The following is an 18,711-nucleotide window of genomic DNA, read 5'->3' as shown; positions in this document are numbered from 1 at the left end:
AAAGAACTTTTGCCAATTTATTCATTCCTAAATTTAGCTAACATTAAATAGTTCATCCAAAGATTCTTATCTTTGCCTTGATTTGGCAGTTTTGTCCAGATCATCATGGTGTTTGTAGTTCTTTACGATAGTCACATTTTCAGCTAATTAGCATTTTTGGGGGGGTAAGTGCAGGCAAATATATTACAGATTTTATAGCAAAGTGCATCCTCCTGGATGTTCCTCCTCTGGCTACATTGACTTCAATACAAAACCTAGGATGCTCGTAGGCCTCACCCCCTTCCATAGACATACATTGTAATTCTGACTACATCTGGAGGACGTCCTCCATCCAATCAAAGCTTTTGAGGTATGAACTGACATGTTGTCCATCCAGTCATAGAATTAGGATCAAAGAACGAACCCATGATTTGTATTGGGATTGTGCCACAGAGCATTATGGGGGTTCTATGTGTTGAGAAGCTTGGGGACATTGTTGGATAGAGATTAAGAGTGAAAAGTGATAGTTGAGCATTTTTTGGAAATTATTCAATTAAAATTCGTTTTTTCAAATTACAGGAGACAGGTGAAATATTATCAATTGTTTTCTTAACTTTATTTTTGCGTCCAGTTTGTGCAATTTATTTACATTTGCCTTGCTAACTTCAGTAATTTAGCTAACCTTAGCTATAGCTAGCTACCAGAGCGAGTGTGCCGTTTTCTGTGCCATAATGGTAACGTTAGAATGGCCAACGCTGCCGAAAATGTTGTGGACTTTTTGTTGACCCCTTCCATTCTCTGGGGTACACGGAAAAGCTGCGAATTAAAAGCGAGGGTCGACCTCTGCCTGAGATCAGTTTCATGAAGAAGGGTGAAAAGGTGAGGGTGTTCAATGGCATCTGGTATCAAAAGTATAGCTGGTAAACAGGGAGCCTTTCATCAAGCCGCCTCTATTGATGGCCTTGCAAGATTTTGAGATGGAAAGTTCCACCGACAAGGGGAACTACAAGGAGCTTGCAGAGGTAATTGCACGTTACGATGCTTCACTTGTTGAACATATCGATCTTTCGACTGTCTTTTCTGGCATGTCGAAAACAATTCCGAATTCCGAAAGCTTCCATCTCATCATAAAATATTAAAGAGAGTTTGACGCAGCGCATTTTTTCGCGTGCGCTCAAGTAGGCTTTCCACTTGCATCCAGTATACATTTAGCAAAGATGATAACACGTAATCACTCCGGACAGACACAAGAAACAACTCATGATATAAATGTTGCAGCAGCCTAGGCTACACCTAAACATTAGAAATCTGACATGCTGTATGGGATGAAAACGAGACTATTTTTCAGTCTGATCAACTGTAGGCTACTAATAAGAGTAGCTTATGCGCCCTGTCCATCTGGTCAGGATAAACTAATGGTAACGTTATCTATTTATAGTCCATTTGTGTGTCAGGAGAAAATGTGAATGGGATGAAATTGAGCTAGGCTGCCTATACGTGTTTAATCCATAATGATTAACTGGAATTAACGAATCAACATAAGTGATGACGGATGTGAGTAAATGTTTTGTAAGGCCTACAGTTGCATAGACCTGCATGATGCAAACATGCCTAAAGCAAGCTCAGCCCTGTGAGTTGTATTGCCTTATCAATTGTTGTCTGTGTCTGGGTAGAGGAAATCCCCCTCCTAATCTAGTCTGAATATAATTTATATGAACAAATATAAGATAGCTGCAATTTGTAGTCAGGAGTAAAAAAAAAAGTGACCTGATTGTGAAAAACTGGTCCTGTCTTAGCCCATATAAAACCTTTTTACAACTGTCATAACTTAGGGTCCAGAGTATTCCTAGTTAGGTTAACATATAAGGAAAAACTTCAGGCCCCAGGGGGTAAAAATTGCCCCACAGTTCTGGGACCTATGGTGGCACCAGTCTGCTTGCAGTAGTCCGTTATCGTCAGGTATGTGGATGATCAGGGCTTTATTCAGGAATGTTTCTTGGGATTCTTTGTGTCATGTGGGCAAAATGTGCAGTCTGGTTGACTTTATGTATTTTGAGATGTTTAAGTTCATAGAGAAAGTCGTTGTCCAAACCTACGATGGCGCAGCTGTAATGGAATGTATCTGTTATTTGTATTTACAGCTAAGTCCCCTCCTGTTCCCTGATGAAGAGGCGATAACTACTCCACTCCTCTACCTTTGTCAACATTCTCCTGACATGAACTGAAGCCACGTCTCGTGCCCACTCATCCACTGGCGCATTGAATGTTTCCTCGCCAAGGAGTACCCCTATACATTTTCTCTCATTCCTGTCAATCATTAGAGTCAATCACGTACACAATTCACATTATTAGACATCTATGATTTTACTCCCTGCTTAGACAAAAGGGCTAAAAATGAGTTAGATTGACTATGTAGTGTGTTGTGTTATTGTTTTTTGTCTTCCCAGTCAAATCCTATCCTGCACTGGTCAAGCCTCTGAACACCTCAACTCATGCATCATACCCTCATTCAATCACTTCTGTGATCCCGCTCAGCCCTCTCATTCCCCATAATATTGTACTATAAATGTCTTTATTAAATGCTTTAGGCTAAAGTAATTAGTCTTTGCCGATTTTTGAAACACACTTTGTCGTCTCCGTGAGTTACACGCCTATACCGTGGGTCTCCCATCCTCCTCAAAATGTGTGTCACCAGCCTCCATAGACCCTAAAGTCAACGCAGGAAGTGCAAACGCTATTGGATGCGTGAGCACACGCTCTCCACATGGGTGCGCCAGCAAAGCCCACTGTCAATGTGGACCCCCAGGTACTTGTATGAGTTTACCTGCTTAATGTTCTTTCCGTGTACCACCATGGGGATGTAGTCTCCAATGGACTTAGAGTCAAGGATCATCTCCTCAGTTTTTTTCACATTCAGTTGTCGGTGATGTTCATCACACCATCTGACGAATCCTTCAATCGCCGCCCTGTAGCCGTTGGTGTCAGAGCCTTTGTTTAAGAGTCCGAGGACAGTGGTTTTGTCCGAGAACTGAACTACGTAGTTGTTGCGGTGCTTGCAGAGCAGATGCAAAGGTTTGTGTACAACGTGAAGAGGATAGGCGACCTTGAGGATAAGGTGCCTCTTCTTGAACTGCACTGTTGGTTAAGGGCTTGTAAGCATTTCACGGTAAGGTCTACACTTGTTATATTCAGCGCATGTGACAAATAAAGTTTGATTTGATTTATGGAAGCACTGTTGGCAGCCATTACAGATGTGAATCATTTTGAATAAGATTAGTATTGTGGTGGCAGAATCATGTTATGGGTATGCTTGTTGCTGGAAGGGGCTGGGGAGTTTGTTAGGATCAAAATAAATATGAAAAGAGCAAAGGACAGGTAAAAAGTTAGAGGAAAACCCGCCATAGTCTTCTGAATAGCTAACCCTGCGATAGTTAGATATTTTTGCGGAACAATTGCACAAATTCTAATGCTAAAGATACACCAGAATGGCTTTCTAAGAGGTGTTGAGTGTTCCTAAATAGTCTAGTAGTCTCAGTTCTGACCTAAATCTGATTGAAAATATTATTGTCCATCTGCCTGTCATCAGGTAGGTTGAGAATGTCCTATGGTAGTCATGGTTGTGCATTGAGGGGGTGGAGCTCCTTCCCTAGACCCCAGAGCCCCAACCAGGAGGGGGCGGGGGAATAAAGTCTGGGGGAGGTTCAGGGAGGTCCTCCTGAGGGGTGTGTCCATTTGCTGAGGGAAAGAAAACAATATTATTTAGATTATGTTTTGGGGTTGACCATATTATATTCCATTTGTGTGTGGTTTTTGCTTAACTATCCTTGTGGGTACCAGAAATCCTCAAAAGGATAGTAAAAACAAGGAAAATTCAGACAGGAGGAAAATGGGATTAAGGTTAGGGGTTATGGTAAGGTTTAGGGAAAATAGGATTTTGAAAGGGAATAAATGTTTAGTCCCCATAAGGATGTGCGTACAGTTGATGTCGGAAGTTTACATACAATTATGTTGGAGTCATTAAAACTGATTTTTCAACCACTTCACAAATTTCTTGGTAACAAACTAGTTTTTAGCAAGTCAGTTAGGACATCCAGTGGGTCAGAGGTTTAGATACACTAAGTTTACTGTGCCTTTAAACAGCTTGGAAAATTGCAGAAAAGTATGTCATGGCTTTAGAAGCTTCTGATAGGCTAATTGACACCATTTGAGTCAATTGAAGGTGTACCTGTGGATGTATTTCAAGGCCTACCTTCAAACTCAGTACCTCTTTGCTTGACATCATGGGAAAAAGAAATCAGCCAATTGTAGACCTCCACAAGTCTGGTTCATCCTTGGGAGCAATTTCCAAACGCATGAAGGTACCATGTTCCTCTGTACAAACAATAGTACAGATGAATAGCAGGTATATACACCATGGGACCACACAGCTGTCATACTGCTCAAGAAGGAGACGTGTTCTGTCTCATAGAGATGAACGTACTTTGGTGCGAAAAGTGCAAACCAATCCCAGAACAACAGCAAAGGACCTTGTGAAGATGCTGGAGGAAATGGGTACAAAAGTATCTATATCCACAGTAAAACGAGTCTTAAATCGACAACCTGAAAGGCTGCTCGACAAGGAAGAAGCCACTGCTCCAAAACCGCCATAAAAAAGCCAGACTACAGTTTGCAACTGCACATGGTTACAAAGATCGTACTTTTTGGAGAAATGTCCTCTGGTCAAAATGACCATCGTTATGTTTGGAGGAAAAAGGGGGAGGTTTGCAAGCTGAAGAACACCATCTCAACCGGGAATCATGGGGGGTGGCAGCATCATGTTGTGGGGATGCTTTGCTGCAGGAGATGCTGGTGCACTTCACAAAATAGATGGAATCATGAGGGAAGAAAATGATGCGGATATATTGAACAACATCTGAAGCAACATCAGCCAAGTTAAATCTTGGTTGCAAATGGACAATGACTTCAAGCATACTGCCAAAGTTGTCGCCAAATGGCTTAATGACAACAAAGTCAAGGTACTGGAGAGGCCATCATAAAGCCCTGACCTCAATCCCATACAAAATTTGTGGGCAGAACTGAAAAAGTGTGTGTGAGCAAGGAGGCCTACAAACCTGACTCAGTTACACCAGCACTGTCAGGAGGAATGGGCCAAAATTCACCCAACTTATGTGGGAAGCTTGTGGAAGGCCACCCAAAATGTTTGACCCAAGTTAAACAATTTAAAGGCAATGCTACCTAATACCAATTGAGTGCATGTTAACGTCTGACCCACTGGGAATGTGATGAAAGAAGCAAAAGCTGAAGTAAAATATTTATCTACTATTATACTGACATTTCACATTCTTAAAATAAAGTGGTGATCCTAACTAACCTCAGACAGATCATTTTTACTAGGATTAAATGTCAGGAAAAATAGAGTTTAAATGTATTTGGCTAAGGTGTACGTAAACGTCCGACTTCAACTGTATGTGTGTAATTGTGTCACCTCTGTGCACAGTAGGTGTGGAAGGGCTGGAGGCAGGCAGACTAGTCAGGTGCAGAGTGGAGCTGATGGTTGATGCTCTCCTCACTGCCATCTGGTAGTTCTTGTACAGGGTGGCCCCATACTAAACAAAGATAGATACAATAGGTACACACAACATACAGTGCAGTGGAAAAGTATTTGCCACCTTTTGAATTTTCTCTACTTTTGCATATTGTTGATACTGAATGTTATCAGATATTCAACCAAAACCTAATATTAGATAAATGGAACCTGAGAAACCTACATGCCAAGTAAAGACCAAATGTTGTGTTCCCTACAGGTTGTAGAGAAGAGCACAAGCTCTGAACTCTCTTTACTGATGTCATTGTCCCCATGGGGAAATTTAGTTGTAGTACACGTTTAAAGTAGTGTTTAAATGCAGTAGAAAACAAGCTGACAATACAACATTCATTATAGTTACATACCAATAAAAAGATACTAGCCTGCTGGCCTTACTGGGTTGATAGGAACATTAGCCTGAGCTGTTTAGGAGGGATATCACACCTGGCACAAACTATTGTCCAGTTCTCTTCAGACCTTAATTCTACCTCTGCTACAGATCCAGACCCAACCCCCATACCAGAACACCGGAAGAGGCGCGGAGGAGGGATCAAAGATCTAACCTTCATCTGGAGTGAGCAGACCACTGGGAAGTACCACCATTGCATCTAGGGCTCGCTTGTGTGTCTGCCTGCTTCTCAGGTTGTCCTCCTCCCCTCTACAGACCCAGATCCTGACCCAGTTCCCGGTTCCTGCCCACCCCCCCAGTTTTCAACCTCAGCACGACTTCCAGTCCCGGCCCCAACACCAGCACCAACCCAGTTTTCTCCCGGTCCCAGCAACAAAACACGCAAAAACTCTGGACACAGCACCGACTAACCTCAACTGCCACCTCCATCCAGCAACTGCCAGCCCAGATCCCACCCCTTCCCCAACACAAAGAAGCAGACACATTGTGGACTGACTGACCAACGGACTGATTCTCTCTATTTTTTAAATGAATGATAATTGAATTTTAACTTGTGACATTTTACCTGTAAAGAAATTAATTTATAAAAAATGTAATACAAAAATTACCCAGTCCTACCTACCTACAGATTGTGGAAATCTGCTGTTTTAGCAAGTCAAATATGATAAAACAAAAACACTATAGTAAATACTACAGCATTCTCCGCAAAAACACAACAGTAAATACTTCAGTATACTACAAAAATACTACATTAATTACTGTAGTATTATACGACCGTTTTCTTTTAAATTCGTATTTATGCTATAGTTTACTGTAAATACTACAGTATATAGTATACTATAGTATTTTTTCATGTGGGAGTTGCTAGGACCATGCTAGAAAGAATAATGTGAAAGGAATATAACTAGTGGGAAAAGACTATTAATAAAGCCTGACCTTGGCTACTCTGATGGAGTTGACCCAGAGGGAGAGAGTGTGCTCATCATCACAACACAGGAATCTGATGTATTGGGACTCCTTCTGGATCTGAGGATGCTGAAGGGAAAAGAACAGAACAAATGGTATTGATGGTAATCTCTGCTCTTAGAGCAACATCTCCCGTGCATACAATGTCTGTCACAAAATACTGTATTGATGCTTGATTCACTTCTCTGTCTTTGTTCAAGTGGTCCAGTATTTTTGTTGTTGTAGTTCATCAAAGAGACAACAGGGGGCAGCCAATGCTCACTTGAGTCAAGCCATTAGAGGAGCACTATTTGTATTGCACTACCATGTTTCATGTTTGATTAGTCGTACGTACAGGATACACATGGTATACACTGTCCAATGAAATGTTTACATCCATGTGGGTTGCACTACCATGTTCTCAAACCCTCTCGCATTAAGAACCTTTCTCATTCATGTTAAGAATGCCTGAACATTCTCATACACATAATAAATGGTGAGTAAAAAATAAAGGCCCTAATTTGAACCATAACTTTGTTTCCTGTTTGAAATCAAATTTGAAGATGACTATTTTTTTTACTAACTTTTTGGCTTTACACTTAGAAACAAAGGAGCTATCTAGAACCTAGAAGGGTTCTTTTGCTGTCCCCATAGGAGAACCCTTTGAATAATCATTTCTGGTTCCCGGTAGAACCCTTTAGGCTTCCATGTAGGCCCCTTTCCACAGAGAGTTCTACGTGGAACCAAAAAGAGTTCTTTCTATGGGGACAGCTGAAGAATCATTTTAGAGTTTAGGGACACTTGGTGAGGAATATTTTTTTTCTCCAAAATGGACAAAAAAAAAATTCTGGTCATATGTTGTTGTTACGAACCATACAGTTTAAATACACGCTAAATATACGCTAAGTTAACTTCTTTAATGTACCTTTAAAAACAGATCATTGTCAGATATGGTTCTGCAAGTAACTGACATAAATAATTAAGCAACCAATATTGATAAGCCACCAAAGTACCTGTCAACCATGGGAAATCCACACTGTCCATAACCTTATGAATTAACATAAATATAAAATATTTCAAACGTGGTCTCAGGGCAATTCGTATTATTCTGTACATAAATCTGTGGCACTCATTTTAGTATGATATATTAAGTTACTTTAAGTTACATTATGAATGTAATAGCGGTCGTACAATATCAAACGAATTATAGGACGTACAGTATAGTATCATGTCTCACCCGGCAATACAATTACGTAATTACTTGTTACTTTGATTTATTATCCGTATATTTTTAAACTGCATTGTTGGTTAGGGGCTCGTAAATAAGCATTTCATTTTAAGGTCTACACCTGTTTTATTCGGCACTTGTGACTAATACAATTTGATTTGATTTGATTTTAATAGCATACAGATTGGATAATGTAACTTATCATACATACATCTTGAATCAGCAGGTATAGTATTATACCTCTTTCTCTGAGACCAGGAAAAAAAGACATTCAAAAAGAAATTGCTAAGAGAAGAGAATCCCCAGAGACTCTGAGGGCAGACTTCATCCTAAAAGTGAACACGGATGATCCTAATGCCTGCACACAGCTCTCCATAAGGCCTTAAAATGTCAGAAAACAGAACAATGAGGCAACTGTACATTGATTCCACCCCCAAATGTAACATTCATATTCATAATAACGGCACTGTGATGGATCAAGGTTCGGAGGCCAGTCTGGATCAATTTGTTTACTACTTCGACCAAATAAAACCTCTTCTTGCTGAACTTAAAACCGCTCCACTGTCACTACCTACAACAGCCTCCCATCCCTCTGTGCCCCAGTATTGTAGTCCCCAGTGTCCCTCTCCCTCCCTCGCCTGCAGCAGACACAGCCCTGAGCATGCCTCTCTCACACGTGACACCTGCATCATATACAGGAGGAGATCAGCCTGGTGCGTCGGCATAGGGGTTGAGGAGGACAACCAGGCTCTCAGGATGGAAGTGCGCAGTCTTAGAGAGGAACTGTCCAGCACAGACAACACCAGCCACATGCACGACCTCCAGAAGGAGTTACAGTACATGACCTAAGGCAGGAATTTCTCAGGTACCATCCATCTACAAAGAGTCACACAACTACGCAGGACCAGGCCAACAGCTGAATCAGAACCCACCTACCAACCCAACCAACCAATGCACCAACCCAGCTGATCCTCTCCATGCCCATCTCACGGCCTGTAATTACTCCCATCACTCTTGCCATCCTCCATAGACTTAGACGAAAACCAGACATTATATTAATGATGGACTCAAATGGAAAGTTTATATAGAGAATCAACTTTTCCCAAATAAAAAGGTGTCAAAGTTATGGTGCCCCACAACAGAGAGAGCTACTGGGGGAAATACCACAGTGTGCCATCACAGCAGAAAGATTTGTGACCTGTTGCCACCAGAAATGGGCAACCAGTGAAGAACAAACACCATTGTGTTGCTCTTGTTGTTGTACTTTTTTTGTATATATACAGCCTTGTACCATTTGCACATCGTTACAACGCTGTATATATACATGTACAACATTTGTAATTTCTTTATTCTTTTGGAACTTCTGTGAGTGTAATGTTTACTGTTCATTTTTATTGTTTATTTCACTTTGTATATGATCTACTTCATTTGCTTTGGCAATGTTAACATATGTTTCCCATGCCAATAAAGTCCCTTGAATTGAAATTGAGTTGAATTGAGAGCTATGGAGCCCATGACTGTGGCCCAGCTTGCTCACCAAGCTATATCATCATTCACACGGCGGCAGGGTAGCCTAGTGGTCAGAGAGTTGGACTAGGAACCGGAAGGTTGCAAGTTCAAACCCCCGAGCTGACAAGGTACTAATCTGTCGTTCTGCCCCTGAGCAGGTAGATAACCCACTGTTCCTAGGCCGTCATTGAAAATAAGAATTTGTTCTTAACTGACTTGCCTGGTTAAATAAAGGTCAAATTAAAATAAAAAACACCTGGGGACCTATGGCCTGGGTGGCCACATAACTAAGGGGACTGATAGACAGGGCCTCTACCATCTTTCCCCTTACAAAGATAGTCATATTTACCCTGCTGCAGAGGAGACTTCCATAAATGCCACCATCCATGGGGTAGATGCCAGTCTCTCTTGGGACTGTGTGCAATGGTTAACCCTGACTCAATGGTTAACCCTTCAAATTCTAGTGAATCTTTGTTTTCATTTCAACAATTTACTATCTCTGATGTGCCTTGATTAATGTAAAAAAAAAAGAATATAGGTCTGATATGCTTGATCCATATCTGCTGCAGCTCTCTGGCCCCCTGATTGCTGAATCATAAACCCATATTTTTAACCTGACGATTATCTTGTACTATCCCCAAGGTTTGGAAGGCGGGCAATGTACTCCACCTTCATAAAGGTGGTGACCCTTGTGACCTAAATAATTATCGCCCTATTTCTAAACTTTCTTGCCCAGGTAAAATGTTACAATCCTTGATTAATTCTCAGCTAAGATCTTTCTTATCTTTGAAATGTATTCTAAATGTACAGTACCAGTCAAAGGTTTGGACACACCTACTCATTCAATACTTTTTCTTTAGTTTTACTATTTCTACATTGTCGAATAATAGTGAAGACATCAAAACTATGAAATAACATATATGGAATCATGTAGCAACCAAAAAAGTGTTAAACAAATCTAAATATATTTTAGATTCTTAAAAGTTTTTTAAAGTTTTTTTTATTTCACCTTTATTTAACCAGGTAGGCTAGTTGAGAACAAGTTCTCATTTACAATTGCGACCTGGCCAAGATAAAGTAAAGCAGTTTGACACATACAACAAAACAGAGTTACACATGGAATAAACAAACATACAGTCAATAATACAGTAGAAAAATAAGTCTATATACAATGTGAGCAAATGAGGTGAGATAAGGGAGGTAAAGGCAAAAAAAAGGCCATGGTTGCGAAGTAAATACAATATAGCAAGTAAAACACGGGAATGGTAGATTTGCAGTGGAAGAATGTGCAAAGTAGAAATATAAATAATGGGGTGCAATGGAGCAAAATAAATAAACAAATCCAGTAGGGGAAGAGGTAGTTCTTTGGGCTAAATTATAGATGGGCTATGTACAGATGCAGTAATCTGTGAGCTGCTCTGACAGCTGGTGCTTAAAGCTAGTGAGGGAGATAAGTGTTTCCAGTTTCAGAGATTTTTGTAGTTCGTTCCAGTCATTGGCAGCAGAAAACTGGAAGGAGAGGCGGCCAAAGGAGGAATTGGCTTTGGGGGTGACCAGAGAGATATACCTGCTGGAGCGCGTGCTACAGGTGGGTGTTGCTATGGTGACCAGTGAGCTGAGATAAGGGTGACTTTACCTAGCAGGGTCTTGTAGATGACCTGTTGCCAGTGGGTTTGGCAACGAGTATGAAGCGAGGGCCAGCCAACGAGAGCGTACAGGTCGCAGTGGTGGGTAGTATATGGGGCTTTGGTGACAAAACGGATGGCACTGTGATAGACTGCATCCAATTTATTGAGTAAGGTATTGGAGGCTATTTTGTAGATGACATCGCCGAAGATGAGGATCGGTAGGATGGTCAGTTTTACGAGGGTATGTTTGGCAGCATGAGTGAAGGATGCTTTGTTGCGAAATAGGAAGCCAATTCTAGATTTAACTTTGTATTGGAGATGTTTGATGTGAGTCTGGAAGGAGAGTTTACAGTCTAACCAGACACCTAGGTATTTGTAGTTGTCCACATATTCTAAGTCAGAACCGTCCAGAGTAGTGATGTTGGACGGGCGGGCAGGTGCAGGCAGCGATCGGTTGAAGAGCATGCATTTAGTTTTACTTGTATTTAAGAGCAATTGGAGGCCACGGAAGGAGAGTTGTATGGCTATGAAGCTCGTCTGGAGGGTTGTTAACACAGTGTCCAAAGAAGGGCCAGAAGTATACAGAATGGTGTCGTCTGCGTAGAGATGGATCAGAGACTCACCAGCAGCGAGAGCGACATCATTGATGTATACAGAGAAGAGAGTCGGCCCAAAAATTGAACCCTGAGGCACCCCCATAGAGACTGCCAGAGGCCCGGACAACAGGCCCTCCGAATTGACACACTGAACTCTATCAGAGCAGTAGTTGGTGAACCAGGCGAGGCAATCAGTTGAGAAACCAAGGCTATCGAGCCTACCGATGAGGATGTGGTGATTGACAGAGTCGAAAGCCTTGGCCATATCAATGAATACGGCTGCACAGTAATGTTTCTTATCGATGGCGGTTAAGATATCGTTTAGGACCTTGAGCGTGGCTGAGGTGCACCCATGACCAGCTCTGAAACCAGATTGGTGCGGTGGGATTCGAAATGGTCGGTAATCTGTTTGTTGACTTGGCTTTCGAAGACCTTAGAAAGGCAGGGAGGATAAATACAGGTCTGTAGCAGTTTGGGTCAAGAGTGTCCCCCCCTTTGAAGAGGGGGGTGACTGCAGCTGCTTTCTAATCTCTGGGAATCTGAGACGACACGAAATAGAGGTTGAACAGGCTAGTAATAGGCTAGTTATCGGCAGATAATTTTAGAAAGAAAGGGTCCAAATTGTCTAGCCCAGCTGATTTGTAGGGGTCCAGATTTTGCAGCTCTTTCAGAACATCAGCTGACTGGATTTTGGGTGAAGGAGAAAATGGGGAAGACTTGGGCGAGTTGCTGTGGTGGGTGCAGGGCTGTTTACTGGGGTAGGGGTAATGGCCAGCCGTAGAAAAATGCTTATTGAAATTCTCAATTATAGTGGATTTATCGGTGGTGACAGAGTTTCCTATCCTCAGTGCAGTGGGCAGCTGGGAGGAGGTGTTCTTATTCTCCATGGACTTTACAGTGTCCCAGAATTTTTTGAGGTTGTGTTGCAGGAAGCAAATTTCTGCTTGAAAAAGCTAGCCTTGGAATTTCTAACTGCCTGTGCATATTGATTTCTAACTTCCCTGAAAAGTTGCATATCACGGGGGCTGTTCGATGCTAATGCAGAACGCCATAGGATGTTTTTGTGTTAGTTAAGGGCAGTCAGATCTGGAGAGAACCAAGGGCTATATCTGTTCCTGGTTCTAAATGTCTTGAATGGGGCATGCTTATTTAAGATGGTGAGGAAGGCATTAAAAAAAATAGCAGCATGAGCTTTGAAGCTAAATGGGGGGCAATCAGTTCACATATGGTGTCCAGAGTACAGCTGGGGGCAGAGGGTGGTCTATAGCAGGCGGCAACGGTGAGCGATTTGTTTTAAGAGAGGTGGATTTTTAAAAGAAGATGTTTGTTGTTTGGGTACAGACCTGGATAGTAGGACAGAACTCTGCAGGCTATCTCTGCAGTAGATTGCAACACCGCCCCCTTTGGCCGTTCTATCTTGTCTGAAAATGTTGTAGTTAGGGATGGAGATTTCAGAGTTTTTGGTGGTCTTCCTAAGCCAGGATTCAGACATGGCTAGGAGATCCGGGTTGGCAGAGTGTGCTAAAGCAGTGAATAAAACAAACTTAGGGAGGAGGCTTCTAATGTTAACATGCATGAAACCAAGGCTATTACGGTTACAGAAGTCATCAAAAGAGAGCGCCTGGTGAATAGGAGTGGAGCTAGGCACTGCAGGGTCTGGATTCACCTCTACATCACCAGAGGAACAGAGGAGGAGTAGGATAGGGGTACGGCTAAAAGCTATGCGAATTGGTCATCTAGGACGTCCGGAACAGAGAGTAAAAATCTGGGGGCCACCATCATGGGGGCGATAAAATAGCTTCATGGTATAATGTACAGACAAAGGTATGGTAGGATGTGAATACAGTGGAGGTAAACCTAGGCATTGAGTGATTATGAGAGAGATATTGTATCTAGAAACATCATTGAAACCAGGTGATGTCATCGCATGTGTGGGTGGTGGAACTGAAAGGTTGGATAAGGTATGAGCAGGGTTAGAGGCTCTACAGTGAGATAAGCCAATAAACAAAACCAGAACAGCAATGGACAAGGCATATTGACATTAAGGAGAGGCATGCTTAGCCAAGTGATCATAAGGGTCCAGTGAGTAGTGAGGTTGGTTGGGGTCACGGCGATTCAGACAGCTAGCCGGGCCATGGGTAGCAAGCTGGCAGAGTATGGAGGTCTGTTTTTAGCCACCTCGTGCGTTTCTGTCTGTAGATTAGTGGGGTTCCGTGTGGTAGAGGGGACCGATCCAATTGTCAAAATAGATATAGGTATAGTGGCCCAAGAAAATTGTCCGATAGACCTATTCAGATAGCAGCCGATAAGACAGCTAACGATTAGCGGGCCGCAGATGGGCGTTCAGGTTACGTTGCGATGGAGGGGCCAGTTGGATAACTCCCTCGGACAAGATAACGTCGGTAGTCCAGTCGTGAAGGCCTGGTGGGGCTCCGCATCGGCAGTAAAACGGGTCCGGATAGGTGATTGTAGCCCAGGAGTGGCTGATGGAACTCTTCAGCTGGCTAGCCCCGGAATAATTCATGTTTGCTCCGGGACCGACGTTAGCCAATAGTCACTCGGTTAGCAGCTAGCTAGCTGCAAGATCCAGGTGTAAATGTCCAGAGCTTCCGGTAGACATCCGGGGATATGGAGAGAAAATAGGTCCAGTATACTCTGGTCTGAGTCGCGTTGTACAAAGCCACCCTTTGCCTTGATGTCACCTGTGCACACTCTTGGCATTCTCTCAACCAGCTTCATGAGGTAGTCACCTGGAATGTATTTCAATTAACAGGAGTGCCTTGTTAAAAGTTAATTTGTGGAATTTCTTTCCTTCTTAATGCGTTTGTGCCAATCAGTTGTTGTGACAATGTAAGGGTGGCATACAAAAGATTTGGTATTTGGTAATGACCAAGTTCATATTATGGCAAGAACAACTCAAAAAAGCAAAGAGAAATGACAGTCCATCATTACTTTAAGACATGAAAGCCAGTCAATCCGGAAAATGTCAAGAACTTTTAAAGTTTCTTAAAGTGCAGTCGCAAAAACCATCAAGCACTATGATGAAACTGGCTCTCATGAAGACCGCCACAGGAAAGGAAGACCCAGAGTTACCTCTGCTGCAGAGGATAAGTTCATTAGAGTTCACTGCACTGCAGATTGCAGCCCAAACAAATGCTTTACAGAGTTCAAGTAACAGACACATTTCAACATCAATTGTTCAGAAGAGACTACGTGAATCAGGCCTTCATGGTCGAATTGCTGCAAGGAAACCACTACTAAAGGACACTAATAAAAAATAAGAGACTTGTTTGGACCAAGAAATCTGTCCTTTGGTCTGATGACTCCAAATGTTAGATTTTTGGTTCCAACCGCAGTGTCTTTGTGAGACGCAGAGTAGGTGAATGGATGATCTCCGCATGTGTGGTTCCCACCGTGAAGCATTGAAGAGGTGGTGTGATGATGTGGTAGTGCTTTGCTGATGACACTGTCAGTGATATATTTAGAATTCAAGGCACACTTAACCAGCACGGCTACCGCAGCATTCTGCAACAATACGCCATCCCATCTGGTTTGCGCTTAGTGAGACTATCATTTGTTTTTCAACAGGACAATGACCCAACACACCTCCAGACTGTGTAAGGGCTATTTGACCAAGTAGAAGAGTGATGGAGTGCTGCATCAGATGACCTGGCCTCCACAATCACCTGACCTCAACCCAATTGAGATGGTTTGGGATGAGTTGGACCGCAGCGTGAAAGAAAAGCAGCCAGCAAGTACTCAGCATATGTGGGAACTCCTTCAAGACTGTTGGGAAAGCATTCCAGGTGGAGTTGGTAGAGAGAATGCCAAGAATGTGCAAAGCTATCATCAAGGCAAAAGGTGGCTACTGAAGAATCTAAAATATATTTCGATTTGTTTAACTTCTTTGTGATAGGGGGCAATATTTTCACGACCGGTTGAAAATCGTGCCCAGAGTAAACTGCCTGCTACTCAGGTCCAGAAGCTAGGATATGCATATAATTAATTAGTAGATTTGGATAGAAAACACTCTGAAGTTTCGAAAACTGTTTGAATGATGTCTGTGAGTATAACAGAACTCATATGGCAGGTGAAAACCTGAGAAAAATCCAACCAGGAAGTGGGAAATCTGAGGTCTGTAGTTTTTCAAGTGATTGCCTATCAAATATCCAGTGTAAATGGGCTCAGATTGCACTACTAAAGGCTTCCACTACTAAAATTAATTTTTGCGAACTTCATGAACCTACATTTATTTCCTTGCTGGTGTGACCTTACCATGAGAACCACCACTATCATAAACTTAACTAATTTCCTGAAAATGTGAGGTGTAACTGTAGAGAGAACATGGGGGCAGATCTGGGTTCACGAACTATGTCAAATTTTTCCAAATATTTTAGCTGGGCTTGATTAAACTTGCCTGGCACAATGGAACCAATAGAATAATAGCAAAAAGGGAAAATCCTGCTCTTCTGGCACTCCAAGCAGGCTAAAGCAAACACTCAAAGTATTAGAAAGATTTTAAATAGCATTTGAATCCAGTTCTGGAGAGCACATAGGGGCTGAGCGGTAAATTGTAGTTGTTGTAGTAAAGATCAACATACACAGCTTAACCAAGTTGCAAGGTTCTAAATACCCGACACCAAACGTTCTTTTGAAGGGAAACCACAACCCAGCATGTCAGAGCTGCTTTACACTTTAACCAACTAACACCTCACTTCCCCCTGCTTTCGTTCTGTCGGAGCAAGTCCTATTCTGGGTATGGAAAATATTCCTTATTAAAATGCCTCCTCCTTGAAGACTGGCATTAGGTCGTTTAAGTTGACCCCTGTCTGTCTCTCTGTCTGTCTTGTATTCTCAGTCTCTCTCGTTCCACATAACAGCTGGTTTTGTGTGATCCTTTAGAGATCACCGTGGGAAACATGTGGGTCTGTCTGTGTGTGGTGGTGCATTGCCAATATGTTAAAGTAGTTGCAGTGCACAACTTCCTGTCGAACACATCTAGCCTATATTTAAACGTGTAAATATTCAGAATTAAGTTATCAGCTTCTTTTCTTCCCTGCTGGCCCTCAAAACTTTGCATTTTTAAATGTTGCAAATGTACAGTATTGAGGCGGAAATTTTTCCCATAACATCTGACTATCAGTCTGCAAATAGTTTTCAACAAATCGACTTGCCAAATGGGCCAAACATGGACACTAAACTTTCCACCCAGTCTAAACCCTGAACCTAAGTTTAAACCCCCAAAAGTGCTGCAGGACCATTGCACTGTGAATTCTTTCAGCCTGTCAGAGATGTGTGTGTGTGTGTGTGTGTGTGTGTGTGTGTGTGTGTGTGTGTTACCCGGTCTGTTACCTCAGCGAGTCGATTGGAGAAGAGCAGAAGACAAATGTCCACTGTGACAAACTGATAACATCTGTTAATCTTTCCTCCAAGATGGATGGCCTACCTTGAGGATGAAGCAGAAATCAGATGGTGCTTTGTATTTCTGTTTGTAATCAGTGGTGGTGTAGATATTGACTTTGTCAAGCTGAATGAAGCACGCCAGGTCCCTGGATGTCTGTCAAATAAGAAAAATATGAGAGAACCTGAATAAGTAGACTTTAGGTTATATCGTCTCTGTCTGATGAAAACATCTTATTTTTGAGACTTACCATATTTTCCCATTAACGAACATACAATTATGAAATTCAGAAACTATTTTGAATACATTTTCTTGGTCCTAAAGTCATTAAATATTCAGAGTACATTGAGGGTTGTTACTGCTTTCAAGAAAAAAAAAGAAAAAAAATGGTAACAAATGGAGTTACTAGGTTTTCATCAGACAGCGACGATATGGATCATATCATTGGAGATCCAGTGAGTAAGGATTTCACAGAGTAGTGTTTTAGTCTGAAAAGTCCCAACTTGAATGAATGTGTGCACTGTGGACTTCCTGAGCCAATAGTTTTTAAGCGTTTTGCAGACACAACATATACAGTGCATTCGGAAACTATTCAGACCCCTTGAATGTTTCCACATTTTGTTACGTTGTTACAGCCTTGTTCTAAAATGGATTACATCGTTTTCCCCCCATGATTAATCTGCACACAATGACAAAACAAAAACTGTTTATACAGTTTTGAAAATATATATGAAAAAAACACATTTACACAAGTATCAGACCCTTTACTCAGTACTTTGTTGAAGCACCTTTTGCAGCGATTACAGTCTCGAGTCTTCTTGGGTATGATACTACAAGCTTGGCACACCTGTATTTGGGTAGTTTTTCCCCATTCTTCTCTGCAGATTCTCTCAAGCTCTGTCAGGTTGGATGGGGAGTATTGCTGCACAGCTATTTTCAGGTCTCTCCAGAGAAGTTCGATCGGGTTCAAGTCCGGGCTCTGGCTGTGCCACTCAAGGACATTCAGAAACTTGTCTCGAAGCCAGTCCTGCGTTGTCTTGGCTATGTGCTTAGGGTTGTTGTCCAGTTGGAAGGCAAACCTTCTTCCCAAGTCTGAGGTCCTGAGCAGGTTTTCATCAAGGATCTCTCTGTACTTCAAATCAAATGTTATTGGTCACATACACATGGTTAGCAGATGTTAGTGCGAGTGTAGGAAAATGCTTGTGCTTCTAGTTCCGACAGTACAGCAATATCTAACAAATCCACAACAACTACCTAATACACACAAATCTAAGTAAAGGAATGGAATAAGAATATATACATATAAATATATGGATGAGCAATGACAGAGCGGCATGGTCAAGATGCAATAGATGGTATAAAATACAGTATATACATTTGAGATGAGTAATGCAAGATATGTTACATTATTAAAGTGGCATTATTAAAGTGG

General features: G+C 42.0%; 1 protein-coding gene and 1 long non-coding RNA gene across 2 annotated transcripts in view; one reads left to right on the top strand and one right to left on the bottom strand.

The window, feature by feature from the left end:
• Positions 1-449: 449 nt before the first annotated feature.
• LOC116358663 (uncharacterized) lies at positions 450-2,600 on the top strand. Its single transcript, XR_004206448.1, has 2 exons — positions 450-1,001; positions 2,121-2,600. It is a non-coding gene; the product is annotated as an uncharacterized LOC116358663 (long non-coding RNA).
• Positions 1,676-18,711, bottom strand: part of LOC109875180 (amyloid beta A4 precursor protein-binding family B member 1-interacting protein-like) — a 36,762-nt gene continuing 19,726 nt past the window's right edge. Inside the window, exons 10-13 of the mRNA XM_020467404.2 lie at positions 17,325-17,435; positions 6,909-7,007; positions 5,465-5,585; positions 1,676-3,714 (exon numbers count right to left, since the gene is read on the bottom strand). Coding sequence (XP_020322993.1) covers positions 3,626-3,714; positions 5,465-5,585; positions 6,909-7,007; positions 17,325-17,435 — 420 coding nt within the window. The 3' untranslated portion in view covers positions 1,676-3,625. The remainder of the gene's footprint in view (positions 3,715-5,464; positions 5,586-6,908; positions 7,008-17,324; positions 17,436-18,711) is intronic.

Source organism: Oncorhynchus kisutch, linkage group LG30 (genome assembly GCF_002021735.2).
Source record: "Oncorhynchus kisutch isolate 150728-3 linkage group LG30, Okis_V2, whole genome shotgun sequence".
NCBI classification, from domain to species: domain Eukaryota; kingdom Metazoa; phylum Chordata; class Actinopteri; order Salmoniformes; family Salmonidae; genus Oncorhynchus; species Oncorhynchus kisutch.
The sequence above is the reverse complement of the archived record's forward strand: the minus strand, read 5'-3'. Positions and strand labels throughout refer to the sequence as shown.